The 19,387-nt window shown below is 47.0% G+C and overlaps 2 protein-coding genes across 14 annotated transcripts in view; one reads left to right on the top strand and one right to left on the bottom strand.

Annotated features, from left to right (window-relative positions):
* Positions 1-19,387, bottom strand: part of CDC42EP5 (CDC42 effector protein 5) — a 231,634-nt gene that overhangs the window by 144,684 nt on the left and 67,563 nt on the right. For 7 of the 13 annotated variants that reach the window (XM_079906965.1, XM_079906968.1, XM_079906972.1 and 4 more), the window contains one exon: positions 15,516-15,604. The exons of the other annotated variants lie outside the window; for them this stretch is intronic. The gene's annotated coding sequence lies outside the window, so the exon portion shown is untranslated. The remainder of the gene's footprint in view (positions 1-15,515; positions 15,605-19,387) is intronic. 13 annotated transcript variants of the gene reach the window in all.
* Positions 11,470-18,760, top strand: LAIR1 (leukocyte associated immunoglobulin like receptor 1; the record flags this gene model as incomplete). The annotated part of the gene is made up of 7 exons (XM_079906675.1): positions 11,470-11,539; positions 13,495-13,791; positions 16,363-16,473; positions 16,569-16,611; positions 16,695-16,732; positions 16,936-16,988; positions 17,534-18,760. 7 exons carry the CDS (start codon positions 11,470-11,472, stop codon positions 17,678-17,680), a joined length of 759 nt encoding a protein of 252 aa, XP_079762801.1. The 3' UTR covers positions 17,681-18,760.

The following is a 19,387-nucleotide window of genomic DNA, read 5'->3' as shown; positions in this document are numbered from 1 at the left end:
CCGTGGTTTTTCTGGCTTCCCTTGAACTTGGTGACTTCAGTCACTGAAGACATCTCCAGTCACAATGGCTTTTCTGACAACGACCTCTCGTGTCATTGGATCCTAATGAGTTTTGGACCCTGACTTCATGGTCATGGGGGGCCGGAACAGTGCAGAACACAAAAACAATAAACTGGACATAAGATAAATCTATCCAGATTGAAGTACTCAGAAAAGAAAATGGAAACCCAAAGGAAAATTCTAAGAGACTTGTGGAGCACAGGAAAAAGTTTCTACGTTTGACTAACTGGAGCCCCAGGAGCCAAGAAGAGAGAGAATGAAGAAAAAGCAATATTTGAGGAGATAATGACCTAGAAATTATCCAGCTTTATCTAATTTTAATTTTATCCAACTTTTAATTATCCGAAGTGATCCATTTGGGGAACTTTCCTGGTGGTCCAGTGGTTAAGACTCAGTGCTCCCAACGCAGGGGGCACGGGTTCGATCCCCGGTCAGGGAACCCAATCCTGCATGCTGCGTGGCACGGCCAAAAAACAAACAAACAAAAACCAAACCAAACCAAACCAAAACGAGAAACCAAAGTGATCCGTTTTTGCTTCCCAAATTGGATCAGCCACCAAGCCACTGCTTCCAGAAGCTCAGAGAAACCCAAGATAAGTACATATAAAACAGTGTTTAGTACTTCAAAGAGAATTCATCCAAACTTTAAAGGAAAAATAACACCAATCTTATAAAAAGCATTTCAGTGAGAAAAAAGAGAGAATATACCTTATATCCTATGAATTTATTTGTCTATTTATTTATACTGAGACATAATTACATATAACATTGTTTAAGTAAGGTGTGCAGTATATTGATTTGATACATTTAAATATTGCACCTTGATTACCACTGTAGCATTAGCTAACACATCCATCCCGTCACACAGCTGCCATTTCTCTTTTCCTTTGTGCCGAGAACAAGATCTAGTCTCTTAGCAACTATGAAGTCTAGAGTACGGTATTGTTGTCTATAACTACCATGCTATATATTAGATCCCCAGAACTTCTTCATCTTACAACTGCAAGCTGGTACCCTTTGGCCAGCATATCCCCACTTTCCCCACCCCGGCCCTTAAAAAACAATCATTCTACCCTCTATTTCTACGAGTTGGCTTCTTTTAGATGCCCTATAGAAGTGAGATCGTACAACATTTGTCTTTCTCTGTCTGATTTACTTCACTCAGCATGATGCCCTCAGGGCTCATCCTTACTTTTCCAAATGGTAGGATTTCTTTCTTTCTCATGGCTGAATAATATTCCACTTATACATATACCACATCTTCTTTAACCATTCATCTGTTGAGTGACACTTAGGTTGCTTCCATATCTTGGCTATTATGAATAACGCTGCATTGAACATGGGAATTCAGAAATCTCTTAGAGATTCTGTTTTCATTTCCTTTAGATATATACTCAGAAGTGGGATTGCTGGGTCATATGGTAGTTCTATTTTTAATTTTTTGAGGAAGATCTATACTGTTTTCTATATCCCATTTTGGGATTCGAGCAAAGTCTTGATTTCAAAGCCCAACTAAGGATATTATGTGATAAAATATTACAAACTAATCTTGTCAAGAATCCTTAATAAAAATGAGCAAATAATATAGTTATATAATAACAATACTATTTTATAACCAAGTGGGATTTATACCTTGTATGCAGAATGACTTAACATTTAAAAATACATCAGGGGGGGCTTCCCTGGTGGCGCAGTGGTTGAGAGTCCGCCTGCCGATGCAGGGGACGCGGGTTCGTGCCCCGGTCCGGGAAGATCCCACATGCCTTGGAGCGGCTGGGCCCGAGCCATGGCCGCTGAGCCTGCGCGTCCGGAGCCTGTGCTCCGCAACGGGAGAGGCCACAACAGTGAGAGGCCCACGTACCACCAAAAAAACCCCAAAACATCAGTAGGGACTTCCCTGGTGGCGCAGTGATTAAGAATCCTCCTGCCAATGCAGGGGACAAGGGTTCGAGCTCTGGTCCGGGAAGATCCCACGTGCCGCAGAGCAACTAAGCCCGTGCGTCACAACTACTGAGACCGCATGCTACAACTACTGAAGCCCACGTGCCTAGAGCCCATGCTCCACAACAAGAGAAGCCACCACAATGAGAAGCCCGTGCACTGCAACGAAGAGTAGCCCCCGCTCACCACAACTAGAGAAAGCCCACGCACAGCAACGAAGACCCAACACAGCCAAAAAAGACCATAAAATAAAAAAACCACATCACTATAACTTTCCTCATTGACAGAGGAAAAAAGAGGTAAATTATATGCAGAACATATGACAGATGAGAACACATTTAAGAAAATTAAATGGCCATTCACGGTAAAGGAAACAAAACAGAACAAAAAAATACAAACTACCGCAAAATAGGAAATTTCTTAATCTGGTAAAGAAGATGTAAGTAGTCCTACAAAAAGCATCATATTAAACGGTGAAATCTTGATGTCATCATTTATATTCATTAGCGATTCTAGCCAGTACAAAAAAGCAAGAAAAAGGGATGAAAGCCATAAGTATTGGAAACAAAGTAATACAAACTGTCACTGAAAATAGAATATACTGTTGTATATATAAAAAATCCAAGAGACTATACAAACTATCAAAATTAATAAATGAATTTTGCAAGGCTGTTATATAGAAGGTCCACAAAAACCCAACCATGTTTCTTCATAACAGCAAAAAGAAAAAACAAAGGGGGGGGGGTAGAAATAAAATTTTAAAAAAACCAATGACATACACAATAATCTAAAAACATGTAATTAAAGCAATAAATCTAAGAAAGGATGTGTAAGACCACCACATTGAACTACAAAACATATTGAGAGAAACTGTGAAGTCCTAAATTTTAAATAGAGCGTAGAAAGACTCAATATTGTAAAGATGTTGATAGTGCCAAAAGGAGTCTGTGAATTTGATGAAATTGCAATCAAAACCCAGGGGAAAACTAAAACAGAGTTACCATATGATCCAGCAATCCCACTCCTGGGCATGTATCTGGAAAAGATGAAAACTCTAATTCAAAAAGATGCATGCAGCCCTGTGTTCATAGCAGCACTATTCACAATAGCCAAGATATGGAAGCAACCTAAACGTCCATTGACAGAGGAATGGATAAAGAAGATGTGGTACATATATGCAATGGAATATTACTCAGCCATAAAAAAGAAAGAAATAACGCCATTTGCAGCAACATGGATGGACCTAGAGATCGTCATACTAAATGAAGTAAGTCAGACATAGAAAGACAAATATCATATGATACCACTTACATGTAGAATCTAAAAAATGATACGAATGAACTTATTTACAAAACAGAAACAGACTCACAGACAAAAACAAACTTCTGGTTACCAAAGGGGAACGGGTGGGGAGAGGGACAAATTAGGAGTCTGAGATTAGCAGATACGAACTGCTATGTATATATAAAACCCAGGGAGTTTTTTTTTCTTAGACATACCGAGGGCCAAAATTATTCAATGATATCTTGAAAAAGAAGAACAAAGCTGGAAGACGCACACTCCTAGGTGTCATGAAGCTAGAGTGTCTGGATCCACGTGACATGGCTGCACAGATACACGAACTAAACATTAGAACAGAACAGAAAGGCTGGTAACAGATGCGTTCAGTCTCCTGCTATATGACACAGGATATCCAGGAGCTCAATGAGGACAGGATGGTCCTTCCAATGAATTGTGCTTGTATCAATCGTATTTCCACATGAAAAATGTTTGTGGACTCTTAGCACACAACATACACACACACCATTATTTCCCAAGGACTGAAGATATAAATCTAGAAAGTACATATAGGGCTTCCCTGGTGGCGCAGCGGTTGAGAGTCCACCTGCCGATGCAGGGGACACGGGCTCGTGCCCCGGTCTGGGAAGATCCCACATGCCGCGGAGCGGCTGGGCCCGTGAGCCATGGCCGCTGAGCCTGCGCGTCCGGAGCCTGTGCTCCGCAACGGGAGAGGCCACAGCAGTGAGAGGCCCGCGTACCGCAAAAAAAAAAAAAAAAAAGTACATATATAGTTCTGGGAGGAATACACAGGAAGCTTCTTCACAATTTTGCAGCAGCACTAAATATAAAATAAAAATTAGATAAACTGGACTACAATAAGATTCAGAAATTCTATTCTTCAAAATGCCCCAATAAGAAAGTGAACCCCAGCTAGACCAGGAATAATCACAATGAACATATCTGATAAAGGCTCACATGCATGATAAGAAAAAGAGAAAGCTTCCTATTGTTTAGTAAAAAAGTCAACCCAATTTTCTGAAATGAGAAAATGACTCAAATAGACATTTCACAAAAATTAAATGAATATTCAAATGACCAAACACCACAGTCATTAGAGAAATGCAAAGTGAAACCACAAAGGTACCACTACCCATCACAGCGCGGCTAAAATAAAAAGATGCAAAATTGGAGGGGTTGGTGAGGATGTGGAATAACCAGACGCTCAGATTAATTAATTGATCCGCATTGATTAAATTAATACAGTCACTTTGAAAAACGTTCAGCAGTACCTACTAAAGTTGAATAAATGCACAACACACAGCAGTTACACTTGTAGGTTTATTCCAGCAAAAAATGCACAGATATGTTCATCACTTCACACGTATTAAGAAATTCAAAGCAGGACTCTCCATCGTAACCTAAACCAGAAGCTAAGCAAATGCCTGTTTACCCGAGGATGGATACGCTCATTGTGGTGATTGACGCAGTAGAATTCTCCAGAGCAACAACAGCTGAAGGTCCACAGCTCCCTGCATGACTATGGACACATCTTACAAACATCTGGTTGCACAGAAGAAGCCACACACACACACACAGAGCGCAGAGAAGTTTCATGTTGACGTAAAGAACCAAAACAAGCAAATTTAACCCATGCTGTTAGAAGTTAGTATAGGCATTACCTTTGGAGAGAAGTTACCGGAAAACATGAGAGTGCTCAACTTGTGAAAATTCAACAAGCGGTGCATTCGATATGTGCGCTTTTGGTTTTTTTGGGCCACGCCGCACGGCATGTGGGATCTTTTTTTTTTTTTTTTTTGCGGTACGCGGGCCTCTCACTGTTGTGGCCTCTCCCACTGCGGAGCACAGGCTCCGGACGCGCAGGCTCAGCAGCCATGGCTCACGGGCCCAGCCGCTCCGTGGCATGTGCGATCTTCCCAGACCGGGGCACGAACCCACGTCCCCTGCATCGGCAGGCGGACTCTCAACCACTGCGCCACCAGGGAAGCCCGCATGTGAGATCTTGATTCCCCCACCGGGGATCTGCATTCGGGATCTTAGTTCCACAGCCAGGGATCAAACCCATGCCCCCTGCAGTGGAGGCGCAGTGTCTTAACCACTAGACCACCAGGACGTCCCTGATATGTGCACTTTTAATCTAGTACACATCAATAAAAGTCAACACACACACACACCCCCCGAGATACATCAGAGGAAAACTGCTGAACCCCAAAGACAAAATCTTAAACGCACTGAAAGAAAAAGGATACATTACTTTCAAAGGAACAACGAGAAGAGTTACAGTTCATTTGCAACAAAAATGATTAATACCATATTTAAGCGCTAAAAAAAAAAAACTGCCAACCTAGAACTCTACAAGAGAAAACTTCAATATTGGTGGTGAAATACAGACATTTTGGCAATGAAAAATTGTATTATTCACCAACAGATGGGCACCAAAAGAATGAAAGTTTCAGGCAAAAGGAGAATAATCCCAGTAGAAACAGAGACATGCAGGAGGGAAGGAAGAACCATGGAAAGGGTAAATATTTGAGTAAAGATAGGAATTTCAAAGGATGATTCCACCGTTAATGAATTAATAGAACATTAGCCCACATTTACTCTGTATTTGATTTCAAAAATCATTTTGACCTGTATTGAGCCTTGGGCATGAATGCTCTCCAGTTGGAGACCCATGTGTCAGAAGGATGCAAAGGTTGGGGGCCTTACTGTGAATAGTGAGGGATGACAGCTCCACATCAACTTCCGGAAAGAAAAACCCAGAATAACTGCCCTGATGGACCTGCTAGCCTAGGAGGAAGCTGTAGATGCTAATTCTTGAGCATATATATATATAAATTTATTTATTTTTGGCTGCGTTGGGTCTTTGTTGCCGCACGCGGGCTTTCTCTACTTGTGGTGAGCAGGGGCTACTCTTTGTTGTGGTGCAGAGGCGTCTCATTGCGGTGGCTTCTCCTGTTGTGAAGCACGGGTTCTAGGTGCACAGGCTTCAGTAGTTGTGGTTCGCTAGCTCTAGAAGGCAGCCTCAGAAGTTGTGGCGCACGGGCTTAGTTGCTCCACGGCATGTGGAATCTTCCCGGACCAGGGCTTGAACCCCTGTCCCCTGAATTGGCAGGCGGATTCTTAACCACTGCGCCACCAGGAAAGTCCCTGTAGATGTTAATTCTTTTAGCCCTTCTTTTCCTAAGTAGTCAGCCTGTCCCCATATCCTCCTTGCATATGCCCTTCAGGTACGATGGGAATAGTAATTAGGATCCAACGAGGAAAACAGAAACTCTTCTCTGTATTTAAAACAGTGAGAACTAAATCCAAATGTTACTCTGAATTGGATCCTTGCACAGGAAAAGAACATTAGTGAAAAAACATATTAATTCCAAATAAAGTCTGTACTAGTTAATGATTGAATCAATGCTAATTGCTTGTTTTTGACAGATGTACTATGGTTATGCAAAACATTAACATTAGGGGAAACTGGGTGAAGGGCATATGGGATTTTTCTGTGTCTTTGCAACTTTTCTGCAAATCTAAAATTACGACAAGGTAGGTTTTTTTAAAAAATAAGTTAGCAAAGATCTAAACAAACATTTCTTCAAAGAAGACATAAAGATGGCCAACAGGCACATGAAAAGATATTCAACATCGCTAATTATTAGAGAAATGTAACTCAAAACTACCAATGAGGTATCACCTGTCAGAATGGCTGTCATCACACATATATATGGAATCTAAAAAAAAAATGGTTCTGAAGAACCTAGGGACAGGACAGGAATAAAGATGCAGACGTAGAGAATGGACTTGAGGATACGGGGAGGGGGAAGGGTAAGCTGGGATGAAGGGAGGGAGTAGCACGGACATATATACACTACCAAATGTAAAACAGATAGCTAGTGGGAAGCAGCTGCATAGCACAGGGAGATCAGCTCGGTGCTTTGTGACCACCTAGAGGGGAGGGTGGGAGGGAGACGCAAGAGGGAGGAGATACGGGGATAAATGTATGTGTATAGCTGATTCACTTTGTTATACAGCAGAAACTAACACAATATTGTAAAGTAATTATACTCCAATAAAGATGTTAAAAAAGAAAGAAAGAAAAGAATGGCTATCATCAAAAAATCTATGAATAATAAATGCTGGAGAGGGTGTGAAGAAAAGGGAACCCTCCTACACTGTTGGTGGGAATGTAAATTGGTGCAGTCACTATGGAGAACAGTATGGTGGTTCCTTAAAAAACTAAAATAGAACTACCATATGATCCAGCAATCCCACTCCTGGGCATATATCTGGAAAAGATGAAAACTCTAATTTGAAAAGATACGTGCACCCCAATGTTCACTGAAGCACTATTCCCAATAGGCAAGATAGGGAAGTAACCTAAGAGTCCATGGCAGATGAATAGATAAAGAAGATGTGGTACATATATGCAATGGAATATTACCCAGTCATAAAAATGAATGAAATAATGCCATTTGCAGCAACACAGGTGGATCTAGAGATTATCATACTAAGTGAAGTCAGACAGAAAAAGACAAATATTATATCACTTACATGTGGAATCTAAAAAACAGTACAAATGAACTTATTTACAAAACAGAAACAGATTCACAGACATAGAAAACAAACTTATGGTTACCAAAGGCGAAAGGAGGAGAGGGATAAATTAGAAGTATGGGATTAACAGATACACACTATCATATATTAAATAGATAAACAAGGATTTGCTGTATAGCACAGGGAAGTCTAGTAATAACCTATAGTGGAAAAGAATTGAGAAAAAAGAATACGTAACACCCACATATTCTTTTTCCATATATATATATATATATATATATATATATATAAAAAACCAAATCACTTTACTGTACGCCTGAAACTAACACAATATTGTAAATCAACTACACTTCAATAAAAAAATAAGTTAGCAGATACATATTTTCTAAAAAGAAAAGAAGGATCAATGGTGTTGACTGCAATAAAAATGCACAAAATGCACAGTGAGAGTTGTGAGGTTCTGTTTTATTTGGGGACATACTGAGGACTGTTGCCCAAGAGACAGCCTCTCAGAGAGCTCTGAGGAGCTGCTCCGATATCAGCATCTATGTGATTTTGGGGAAGGCGTACATGCCGTCAAGCACACATCTCTGTAGAAAGCTGCTGCTACTCATGAGGAACAGATACCTTAGTTAATGACTTTAGTGCTTTTCTAAGTACGAGAAGATGCAAGAAATTGGGTTCATAAAATCTTCTCCTGAAAATATCTAACTCTCTGAAGGCCTGTTCTGCCAGCTTTCCCAGAGCACAGAGTGCCTCATTCCAGATCCCTGCCTTGAACACCCTTCAGGGTGTGTCGAAAGTGAGTAACTCCAGTGACTAATGACTCAATCCTTGTAGAGCCAGAAAGAAAGTGACATTCTCTGGTTGGCAGTGATCACCTGGGACCAAGGAGTAGCGACCATAAAAATAAAATAGCCAGTTTCCTTGGCAGCAAAATGGTTTATTTGGGAATCGCAGAAAATTGCTATTTGGGACAGGCCAGCTATGGCGGATCACAGGCAAGTCTAAAGAGATAAAAGGGAGGTCACCTCTTATCGGGTTTTAGGAGGAAACGGGGAAGGACTGTTTTGAACAGAAATTCACTGAAAAACAAGAGTTAGACGTTTGACATTTTCTCATTGGCTGGAAGCAGTGGTTAGAGCATTGTTGCTGGGGCACGGAAGGATCTTCCTTCTTTTTCTTAAAGCACGGGATGAAATTCCCATGTAATTAATGTCCTCCCTTGTCTAAATAATTCTCGTCTTCCTTCTCCGTACTGGGAGTGCAGGTTGCACCAAGTGCTACATGCCTGAGAGTTCCCCTTTCAGGGCTTCCCGGCTCCATTTTAAATGAGGTTACTTTGCTTATTTTCACAAAGGGAACAAGGAATCTTGGTGGTGATGGAAATCTTGACTATGATGGTGGTTTCACAACTACCAGAGCTCATTGAATTGCACATATTTAATGGATGCAGTTGGTTGTCTGCAAATTATCCTTCAATAAACCTGATAAAAGCCACTAATGAAGATGAGAGAGAGAGAGAGAGAGAGAGAGAGAGAGAGAGAGAGAGAGAGAGAGAGAGAGAGAGAGAGAGAGAGAGAGAGAGAGACACACCCACACCAGAAAAACGCGGATACATAGGGCTGGCTGGTGTTAATCAACGAGGGTGACCCCTGGACTTTACCCTTTAGCCTCTACCATCTGCAAGGCCATGAAAATAAAACTTAATGCATCATTGTCAAGGTGAGAGCCATGTTCAGCATTCAACTTGACTCTGGGGAATCTTGTCTTCCTTTAATTTTTGACTACATAGCCTTCACTTAGTGTTCATTTCTTTGAGGCATTTAAGAAGACCTTTAAAATAGTCTATTAAGCAATTTTAGTTTTTAAAATAATTATTATTTTAAAATGGAGCGTGGTCCACAGATTTAGTCTGAAGTTTTGACAGAAAATCTAGTATATTTATTGTTTACTTATTAAGAATTCCAGGGATAGGCAGTCCCAGGGCTGGTTCAGCATTTGGGGACCTTCTATGAACCCTGGATCTTGTATTCTTTCCCCTCAGTTTGTTCAGTATTTCTGCTATTGTAGTCAAGCTTGTTGCCTCATGGTTGCAAGATGGCTGCTGCAGCTCCAGATATCACATCATCATGATATAGTTGCCCATGGACAGGAGAAAAGGAGGCAAAAGTCTCATGAGACCCTCTGTTATTAAGAGACAAATATGATTCCCAGAAACCCTGATATATCCTGCTTTAAGTACCATTGGCCATACTACATGCTCACGTGCCCCCTCTGGACCAATCGCTGCAAATGGGATTGCTGGCTTGCCTTAACCCAAATTTTATCCTCTGCACTCCCCCCATCCCTCAGCTCCAGAGTTGGAACATAGCCACTCAAACAGAACTAGGTTTCTGTTAATAAGGAAAAAGTGAGCATCAGCTGCTGTGCAGACATCAACGTCTGGCACAGCTACCCCCTGGGAGAAGCAGCTCTTGCCTGGCCTCAGGGGCAGTGGACGTGAGATTCCCTGATGGGGCTCCTGTCTTACTGGGCTCCGTGTGCACAAACGCCCTCCCCATCCCTGGTCCTGCTCTTTATTTCAGCACCAAGCTGGGTGCCCCACCTGATCCCAAGCCCAGGGCCAGCTCCCAAGGTCTGTCTCCTGATCACCCAATCCCTTTAGGATTTTGCTTGTGCTGATGGACCAGCCTCCCTTTCCCTGGTTCCCATGCCACTTTGGGAAGATAGGCAGAGAATCCATGTGAGTGAGATATTTTTAAGGAGCTCAATACCTTGCTGGGAATGTAACATATATCGTAATATTAAATACCTGGAGGGGGATTTGGGGCTTCCCATTTTAAACACAAGGAAATGTTGGCATAAAGTGGTGTAACTCTTTGCCCAAGAACAGATGGCTGTCGTGTGGAGCTGGGACCAACAGTCAAGTCAGTTTGCTGCACAAATCCGTGTTCTGCTTGCCCCACAGAGTGAGAATGAGGCTCCCACCTCAAGGGGTGCCTCCAGAGATGAGTTCAAACTCATCAGTGCACAGGGGGAACAAACAACTTTTGGAAGCCAGGACCCACCTCTGTCTCGTTAGTGGGAAGCGTGGATGGGAGGGGAGAGAGAGCTCTTCCCCTTTGTGTCAGGCCGTTGATGTAGAAACCCCAGACAGGGGCCCTAGCCACCACATCCTCTTCTCTCGTGTCACCTGCAGGCTCTCTCCTTCACTCACAAACTCCAGGACGGTGCCGGGGGCAGGGGCTGGGCCATGTCCCCCCGTCCCACCACCCTCCTGGGCCTGGGTGAGTCCTGGAATGGAGGGGTAGGAATCCAGGGGCAGAGGGGCTCTGCTTCCCAGCTCCGTCCCGACTCCAGCCCAGAAGACGCTGGGGCCCTAGCGGGGCAAAGTGGTCCCCCTCAGCTCTGGCCAAGACCTAAGTCTTACCATGGAAGGCTCAGTGCTGGAAATGGTGCCTGGGTATGGGGTTGAGTTCAGACTGAGAAGGGCTGGGGGGCAGGGAGGAGCACCTGCTTGGAAGAGGGGTTGGGGGTTTGTCCTGAGACTATCTCAGAGCAAGGAGAGGGCTCGTACTCAGAGGCAATGTTGACCGGGGTGTCGGGAAAGTATGGACGATGACCACCCCCTACCCCGCTGGCTCCTCAAGGCCCCCGCTTGACTGCGGCCCCATGAGGAAACAGTACAGTGGGCGTCTTTCTCACTACAACTTCTCTTCCAGTGCTCTGTCTGGGTCACACGATGCACACACAGGCGGGTGAGTCTTCTCCCCAATCCCCTCTGCACCCCGCAGGCAGATGTAGGTGAGAGTGGAGCCGATCCTGGGGGCCCTGACATACACCTCGAATTGCAAACAACCTCCAGTGTATAACCCTCGCCCAGGTCTCTCCCGCGTTCTCCCCCTCTGCTCTTGATGGCCCCCAGGGACGATTCAGAGCATACAGACCAGGCTGCACCCACGAGCTCTCCCCGCACAAGCCCAGATCTCCCGCGGCAGCCCCTGGGCAGAGAACATGACCTCGCCAAGGGCAGACTCAGAATCCTCCTCAATCCCACCGTCTCCATCCTCCCGTACGGACTGTAGCACACAGTGATGTGGTTTTAAATGATCATTTAAAAGTTTTACTTAAAAACTTTAAATATCTATATAGTATATAATTTATCTTCAGGACCGTAATCTTCCTTCAAGTCCTCTCACAGTTTACCTTCAGACAGACTGAGACCCACGCATCTCTCTTTGGCCTGGATCTGTCTGTCCCCATGCTGTCTGGCCCACTTATCTCAGTTACCTTGGTTCTCTTTCCCTTTCTAAATGCCATCTTCCCACTCAGCTCCAGACCTCCGCACCACCCTGAATGCCCGGTGTCCCCTGTCCCTCGGCCTGGGGAATTCATCCCTGACCTCAGATCTTGGCTCAGATATCTCTTCCCTCGGACCTCCCAGAGGACGGCAGCTCTGCCTCCTGTCTGCCCCCGAGATTCCCACACTCACCCCGAGGGCATGTACCACCGTTTGTACCCGTGGATTTACACAATTATTTGTCAATGGCTATCCTCTCTCTAGACTTTCAGCCCCAAGAGGGCAGGCATCCTGGGTGTTTCTCATATTTGTGGAACCAGTGGTACATGGAGGCATCAGTAAACAGATAGATGAGAGCTAAGGTGTGGTCAAAAGAAAGAAAGAGTGAATGAGTGACCTCTGCCAGCCCCCTGCCTCTATGGGATTTTGCTGAATGTGAGGCCAGCTTCCTGTTTCAGGGCTACAAACCCGCTCTTCCCCCTGCCCCCAGCCCAGTTGAGACATTTGGGGTTTCCAGAGCCTCAGTAACAAGGAAATGGAAATAAGCTGAGAAGAAGGTAAAAATACAGAGAAAACCCAGGGATGAAAGCACAGAAGACTCGCATTGGACACAGAGATCCTTGCCTGCTGAGGAATGTGGGATCAGATCTGTGTTCCAGCTCCTACACACACACACACACACACACACACACACACAGCCGCTCTGCACACTGCGTCCCTCACCCCACACAATCCCACCTGGGACTGGGCAGCTGTCCTTCAGACCAGCCCAGATCATTCCTACCGACTGAGACCCCTGCTCTCCTTGTCCCAGGAATGACCCGGTCATTCCCGTCCTGTGCCACCCTCCCAGCTGTCTCTGTTCCCCTAGAGTGGCCGTGGGCAGGGAGGGAGCCGCCCCCTGCAGCAGACATGCCCGGGGGCCCAGCCTGCTCTGACACCTCCCACGTCACCCTGAGCAAGACGTGACCAAGTCTCAGGGTCCTTAAGTCAAGTGGGGAAAATCACTCCGCAGTGATGGGAATTTATATGCTCATAGAATGGACCTGGGGGGGTCTTTTGGGGGAGGATGATGGAAATGGTCTAAAATTGGATTGTGGGACTTCCCTGGTGGTCCAGTGGTCAAGACTGAATGCTTCCAATGCAGGGGGTGTGGGTTTGATCCCTGGTTGGGGAACGAAGATCCCACATGCAGTGCAGCCAAAAAAAATTGTACTGTGGTGATGGTTGCACAACTTTGCAAGTTTAAAAAAAAAAGTACTGAATTGAGCAACACAAATGGGTGAATTATGTGATGTGACGATTTTCACGTAATGCTGAGACTCTGCTCTTACCCATCCCAGGGACCCTGCCCAGTTGCTCCACCAGGGCTGAGCCCGACTCTGTAAGCCCCCAGGGGTGGCCTGTGACCATTGTGTGCAGGGGCCCTGCTGGGGCTGAGGAATTCCGTCTGGAGAGGAAGGACGATAGGAATGACTTCAAGGATGAGAAAACTGTGTTTCAAATTGGTCCACACCAGACAGAGGCCAGATTCGGCATCACCACTGTGAGTGGAGACGCTGCCCAGCATTATCAGTGCCTCTATCGAAAAGGTAATCACTGGTCTGAGCCCAGTGAGCCCCTGGACCTGGCGGTGACAGGTGAGGAGGTCTCTGCTCTGCCCTCAGGTTTGCCCCAGGTCCCTGGACCCTGTCCCCAGCTGTGTCCTCCGTCCACAGGCTCCCCTGCCCCCTCCTGACCCCCAAACCCTCTGGTTCCCTCTTCCGTCTGCACACACATCTCTCTGCCTTCACACCTGGCTCAGGTCCCTGGAGCCTGGTCTCACCTGGACACCACGGTGACCTGGGCACTCAGCCCCAGCATCAGGGTGGGCACAGAGCTGTCCCTGCTGGGCTGGCGGGGGGTGCGCTTCCAGAGATGGGGTGAGGACAGACCCCTTCAAGGGAACCTGTGTCTTTTCCCTCAGATGGTGTCGACTGTCCTTTCCACTGGGTGAGAATCTGTGGGCCCTAGGCCATGTGTCCCCTGTGGTGTGGCCCACCCTCCATCGGGCACATCACATGGTCCTAGACCCCTGACCAGGGCTGGATGGTGCTTTGGGGGACCTCTGGGATGAGGCCGTCCCTGTCCCTGCGTGCAGTCAGCCCCCAGGATGTCCTGGAGTCAGCGCCCACTGGGGACACTTTGACCCCCTCCACACCCTCCTGGGGCGCTGACCCCGCCATGCTGCTTTGGGGACACAGGAGTTCACGTACAGAGGACACCCGCTTAAATATGCTACCAAATGGGACAACCTGGAGAAGGGCTAATCTTATTAATACCGAGGAAATATTTTCTTCTCGTCTCGTGTGCACCAGACAGCCTCCTGCCGTGGGACTGATGCACATGGTGAATGAGGAGAAAGGGTCCCTGGCTTCCCAGACTTTAGCGGGAGAATTCATTAGAATGAATAATAGGGATGTATATAAGTATACATGGCCATATAAAAATATAAACATATAACTTACAATGTAAAATTTCAGATCTATAATTTAAGTAAATTAGAATACAGTTACACTATTAAATATATAAGTAATACAATATAATATACATTACTATATTGTTACATGAGTAATGTGTGTTATATATTGTTATCGTGTATCAGGTATTACTATAATCTGTATATGTAATATTAAAATGTGTACCATAATATATATTAAATATGTATAATTGATATAATTCTTATGTATAGAATAATTATGTATAATTTAAATTATTCATATAAATTAAATTATACATATGTAAGTTAAAAACACATAATTTAAAATATATTAATATATATATAATATATATATTTATATATTTATATTATATATATATTATATATATTATACTTATATATATATTAAAATATATTTATATTTACTATTTAGGCATTAAGCATATTTATATAATATGTAATATACATTATAGATGTAAACATATTGCTATATATTATTTGTACAGGTATAACATATATGCTATTCTAAATCATAGTAAATGTCATCAGGGGAAGCTCAGGCAGCAATGGCGTTAAAATGCAGGATGGGGTCGTGGATCCTGGACCAAGGACACAGTGTTGAGGAAAGGATGCTCCAAGAAATGAAATTTTCTATTGTAAAGGACGTTGAGGACTCAACCTCTGGAGCAGTGGGAGGGAGGGGGCGCTGACCAGAAGAGGGGATGAAGCGCTCCAACCTTGTGGGTGTACCAGCCCCCAAGACCTCAGTTGGACCGCCTGTAAAATGAGCCATGCTGAGCACAGCACTTAGGAGATGTAAAGGAGGTTATGGACAAAAGGCGCATGCGTGGAGTGCAGCTCGTGGCGGGTGCTGCATCCTCTCACCTGCTAAAGGCTGGGCTTCAGGCAGCTCGAGGACATCGGGTCTTGGCTTCTTGACTCACAGAAGAGCATTTCCGCCCCATCAGGGATTGCTGCGAAAAACAGAAGAGATCAGACATGGGGATTCTTGTGTTTGGCGTGGGAACCCAGAAGGAGGTGAGCAGGCAGAGGTTCCCGCTCTCGATTCCTGCTGGGTTTCCGTCTCTGTAAAGGTTGCACAAAGCGCGGAGAGCAGCGCCGTCCCACGCAGCCTCCTGCAGGAAGGAGATGCTGTGTATCTGCGTCATCCCGGGAGGGTGTCATTAGCCAGGGGTAGTGCAGTGGCTAGTGCAGCTGGCGATCTGACTTGTAACTTTAGTTAACCTGAATTTCAGTGAAAATTGTCCCGCGTGACTACCGTGGTGGTAACCATCCTCACAGCAAGGTCCATGGGGCTGTTCTAGAGGGAGCAGGTCGGGGTCCGGGGAGGAGACCCCTTGGAGGTGGGGATGGGGGACTCAGAGGCTTCTCTGTCCAGATCAGGCCTCTGACCCAGACCCTCCTCACTCCTCGGAGACACAGACGCATCCGCAGGACAATGACCGTCCTGATGGGCGAGGGGGACGCAGAAGCACGAGCCCGGTGCGTGTTCTTTGGGGAAAGAAGGGGCTTTGGTGCCGGTCATATCCCAGCTTGACCAGTGCCCTGCGGACAGAGGACTCCAGCGCTCAGATCCGGTTTTGTAAAGTGGAGATCATGTCACAGGACTATTGGGCATGAGAGATTTATGTGTAAGTGGGGACACGACAAGCGCCCAGCGCGTGGTGGGCATGCCGCCGGTAATCGGATTCCACCCTCCCACCTCCCGCAGGCCTGCCGACAGAGCACCTTTATATTCTCATTGGGGTCCCTGTGGCCTTTCTCCTTTGTCTCCTTCTCCTGGGCCTTTTCCTCCTCCATCGTCGGCACGAGAGAAAACGGGGTAGGTCTCAGGGACAGGGTGGGGTGACCCAGGCAGGCTGTTTGGGGTGCTGGGAAGAAGGCTTCTCTTCTGAATTCACACCCGACTGTCCCCAGGGCCCCCAAGAAGCAAAGGTGAGGAGCAGAGGCCCCAGGAGAGGTGAGGCTCCTGGGAGTGACCCCCGGGCCCCCAACCCCCTGCTCCCAGGCAGCCCCGAGGGCTCACGTGTTCTCTCCCCTCAGGCTCAGCCCCGCTGTTGACGTCGCAGATGAGACACCAGGTAAAGACAAGGATGGGGGACAGGTCTGGGAGCGGGGAAGTGGGGATTCAGTGCCATCAGGAAGCAATGTGGTAGGGGGTGTTCGAGAGCATTCTAGAATGTTCCAGATGGGGTGGGAGACCAAATATGAAGCTATGAGGTCAGACGTATTTGCCCCCTAAGGTCCACCCCAGAGAACTGACCCCTTGTCCTCTCCCTGCCAGATCTGGCCACTGTCGACAGACTTCCTGAGAAGAGTGGGGAAGTGGACACCTCAGTAAGTGCTTGCATTAGTCACCTCCTGCTGGGTACCAAAGCCCCTGAAATTAGCAGCTTAACAAAATCACCTCAGTTTCCTGGGCCAGGAATTAGGAATTGGATCAGCTGGGCGGTGGTGGCTCATGGTCTGTCCTGATGTCGCTGTCAAGATGCCAACCAGGGCTGCATTCATCGGAGGCTCAACTGAAGCTGGAAGATCCACTTCCACAATGGCTCAGTCCCCTGGCTGTGGGGAGGAGCCCCATTTCCCCACCACACGGGCTCCTCCATGGGGGCCGGCCTCCCCCAGCAGGAGGGACCCCAAAGAGGGAGGAACAGAAGGCACACTGTCCTCTGTGGCCTCCCCTACAGGTGGCCCTCACTCTGCCATATTCTATTGGTCACACAGACCAACCCTGCTTCTCTGCGGGAGGGGACTACACAACGGCGACTCAGGAGGTGGGATGTGCGGGGGCACCTGGCGTCTGGCGACCAAAGTCTTCCCCTCCCACAGCCCCTCCCTCACCTCAGCCACCCATACTCACCCTGAGTCTCTCTCCTCAGGCCTCTGCTGCAGGAGGCCCCCAGGAGGTGATATATGCCCAGCTGGACCACCCGGACCTCACACAGAGGGTGGCCAGAGCTGTGTCCCCACTGTCCACAGAGCCCACAGCCAAGTCCAGCATGTATGCAGTCCTTGCCAGAAACTGACCCCAGGCCCACCTGGCCTCTGCACTAAAGACACAGGAGGGCACTCTTGCAAAAGCCTGCAGTGGACATTTGGAGGGTTTCCCTGTGGAATCGGCCCTTCCTGAAGTCATCCGGTCAATTCTCCTGCTGGCAAGAGCTGGAGTCCTGAGACCCCCCAATCAACTTCTAGGAGATTCATTCACCATGTGGCCCCTCCCACAATGAACTAGCTCCTTGGAGAGGACGTGTAGCACTTGTTTCAGAGACCCGCTGTGGTCCCTTGGCTGTTTCCAGAGAACCAGCTATAGTGCTTGGCTGTTTCCAGAGACCCAGCTGCAGTCTCTTGGCCGTTTCTAGAGACCCAGCTATGGTCCTACAGTCGCCCAGCTGATTCCAGATATGTCCTGTGAATCCTCCCCTGCCCCCAGAGACCCGTTTTGTCTTCTCAGCCGACTGTACGAACCTTCCTAGAGTTCAGTTGTTGATCTTGAATCTGGGCTACGCTTATGCGGCTCATTGCTGTTTTCTGGATCATGCTTCACCTTGTTCATCAATAAATGTCCTCACAGGCCCAACTGCGTCAGCCCTGCGTGTGGTGCCGGGGTACACAGGTTCTAGGTCCCAGTCTCTGCCTCCACAGTCACTCAAAACTTAGTGAGGGAAACGACAAAAAGGGCATCCTTGTTTTCTGATTCAAGTGTGTCTCAGGGATGAGAGAGGCAGATGTCTGAGGGGACTTCTGTCTGGGTGAAGGCGCAGGCCTGCCCCACCTGATACAGCTGCCATCCCCCCGCCATGTGCACGCCCACGAATGCACACATGTACTGTACAAACGCATATACTTATGCACACACCCACACGCATGGACACGTGTGGAGTGGGCGAGGGAGTTGATGAGACCACGACTGCACACGGAGGGTCCCTCAGGCTTTAGGTCCACCCAGAGGAACATGCAGGTCCCCATTTCCCACCCCTACTCCAGTTCATCCCCACTGGACGCCATGCATTCTCCAAACACAAGAGGACCCATCAGCTGTAGGACACTGTCCTTGATCTGACCTTCACCCCGTCACCTGGCTAATGCCCTTCAGGTTTGGGATTGGAGGCTGTTCATCCCAACAAGCTTGCAGTTGCTGCTGTAACGAACCCCTCACATAGGGGCACCAAACAACACAACTTATTATCCTACAGTTCAGGAGCTCAGAGGCTAACATGTTAACTGGGCTAAAATCAGGGGTCAGCAGGGCTGCGCTCCTTCTGAAGCCTCCAGGACAGAGCCCATTCCTTTACCTTTAGCAGCGTCTGGGGGCCGTCTGCATTCCTCGGCTCGGGGCCCCTTCCTCCGCCTTCAAGGAGAACTGTAGCCTCTGCAAATCCTCCCTCTGACTAGGACCCCTGCTTCTGTGGTCGCACCTCCTTTCCTCTCTCTCACCTGCCTCCTCCCTCTTACAAGGACCCTGGTGATTACATTGGGTCCACCTGGAACATACAAGCTCATTCCCCCCCCCCTTGAGATCCCTAACTCAATCACACCTGCAAAGACCCTTTTTGCACCTAAGGTAACACAGCAGTTGGCTCCAGGGCGTCGGATGCGGACATCTTTGGGGCTGTTATTCTGTCTACCTGAGCGGGTGTCGGGCCTCAGCACCACCTCCGCTTGTGGGCTCCTCTGGGCTTGAATGCCTCACTCTGAATTCTAAGTACCTCCTTGCAGGAATGTTTCCTTCT

Source organism: Stenella coeruleoalba (genome assembly GCF_951394435.1).
Source record: "Stenella coeruleoalba genome assembly, chromosome: 20".
Taxonomy (NCBI): Eukaryota; Metazoa; Chordata; class Mammalia; order Artiodactyla; family Delphinidae; genus Stenella; species Stenella coeruleoalba.
The sequence above is the reverse complement of the archived record's forward strand: the minus strand, read 5'-3'. Positions and strand labels throughout refer to the sequence as shown.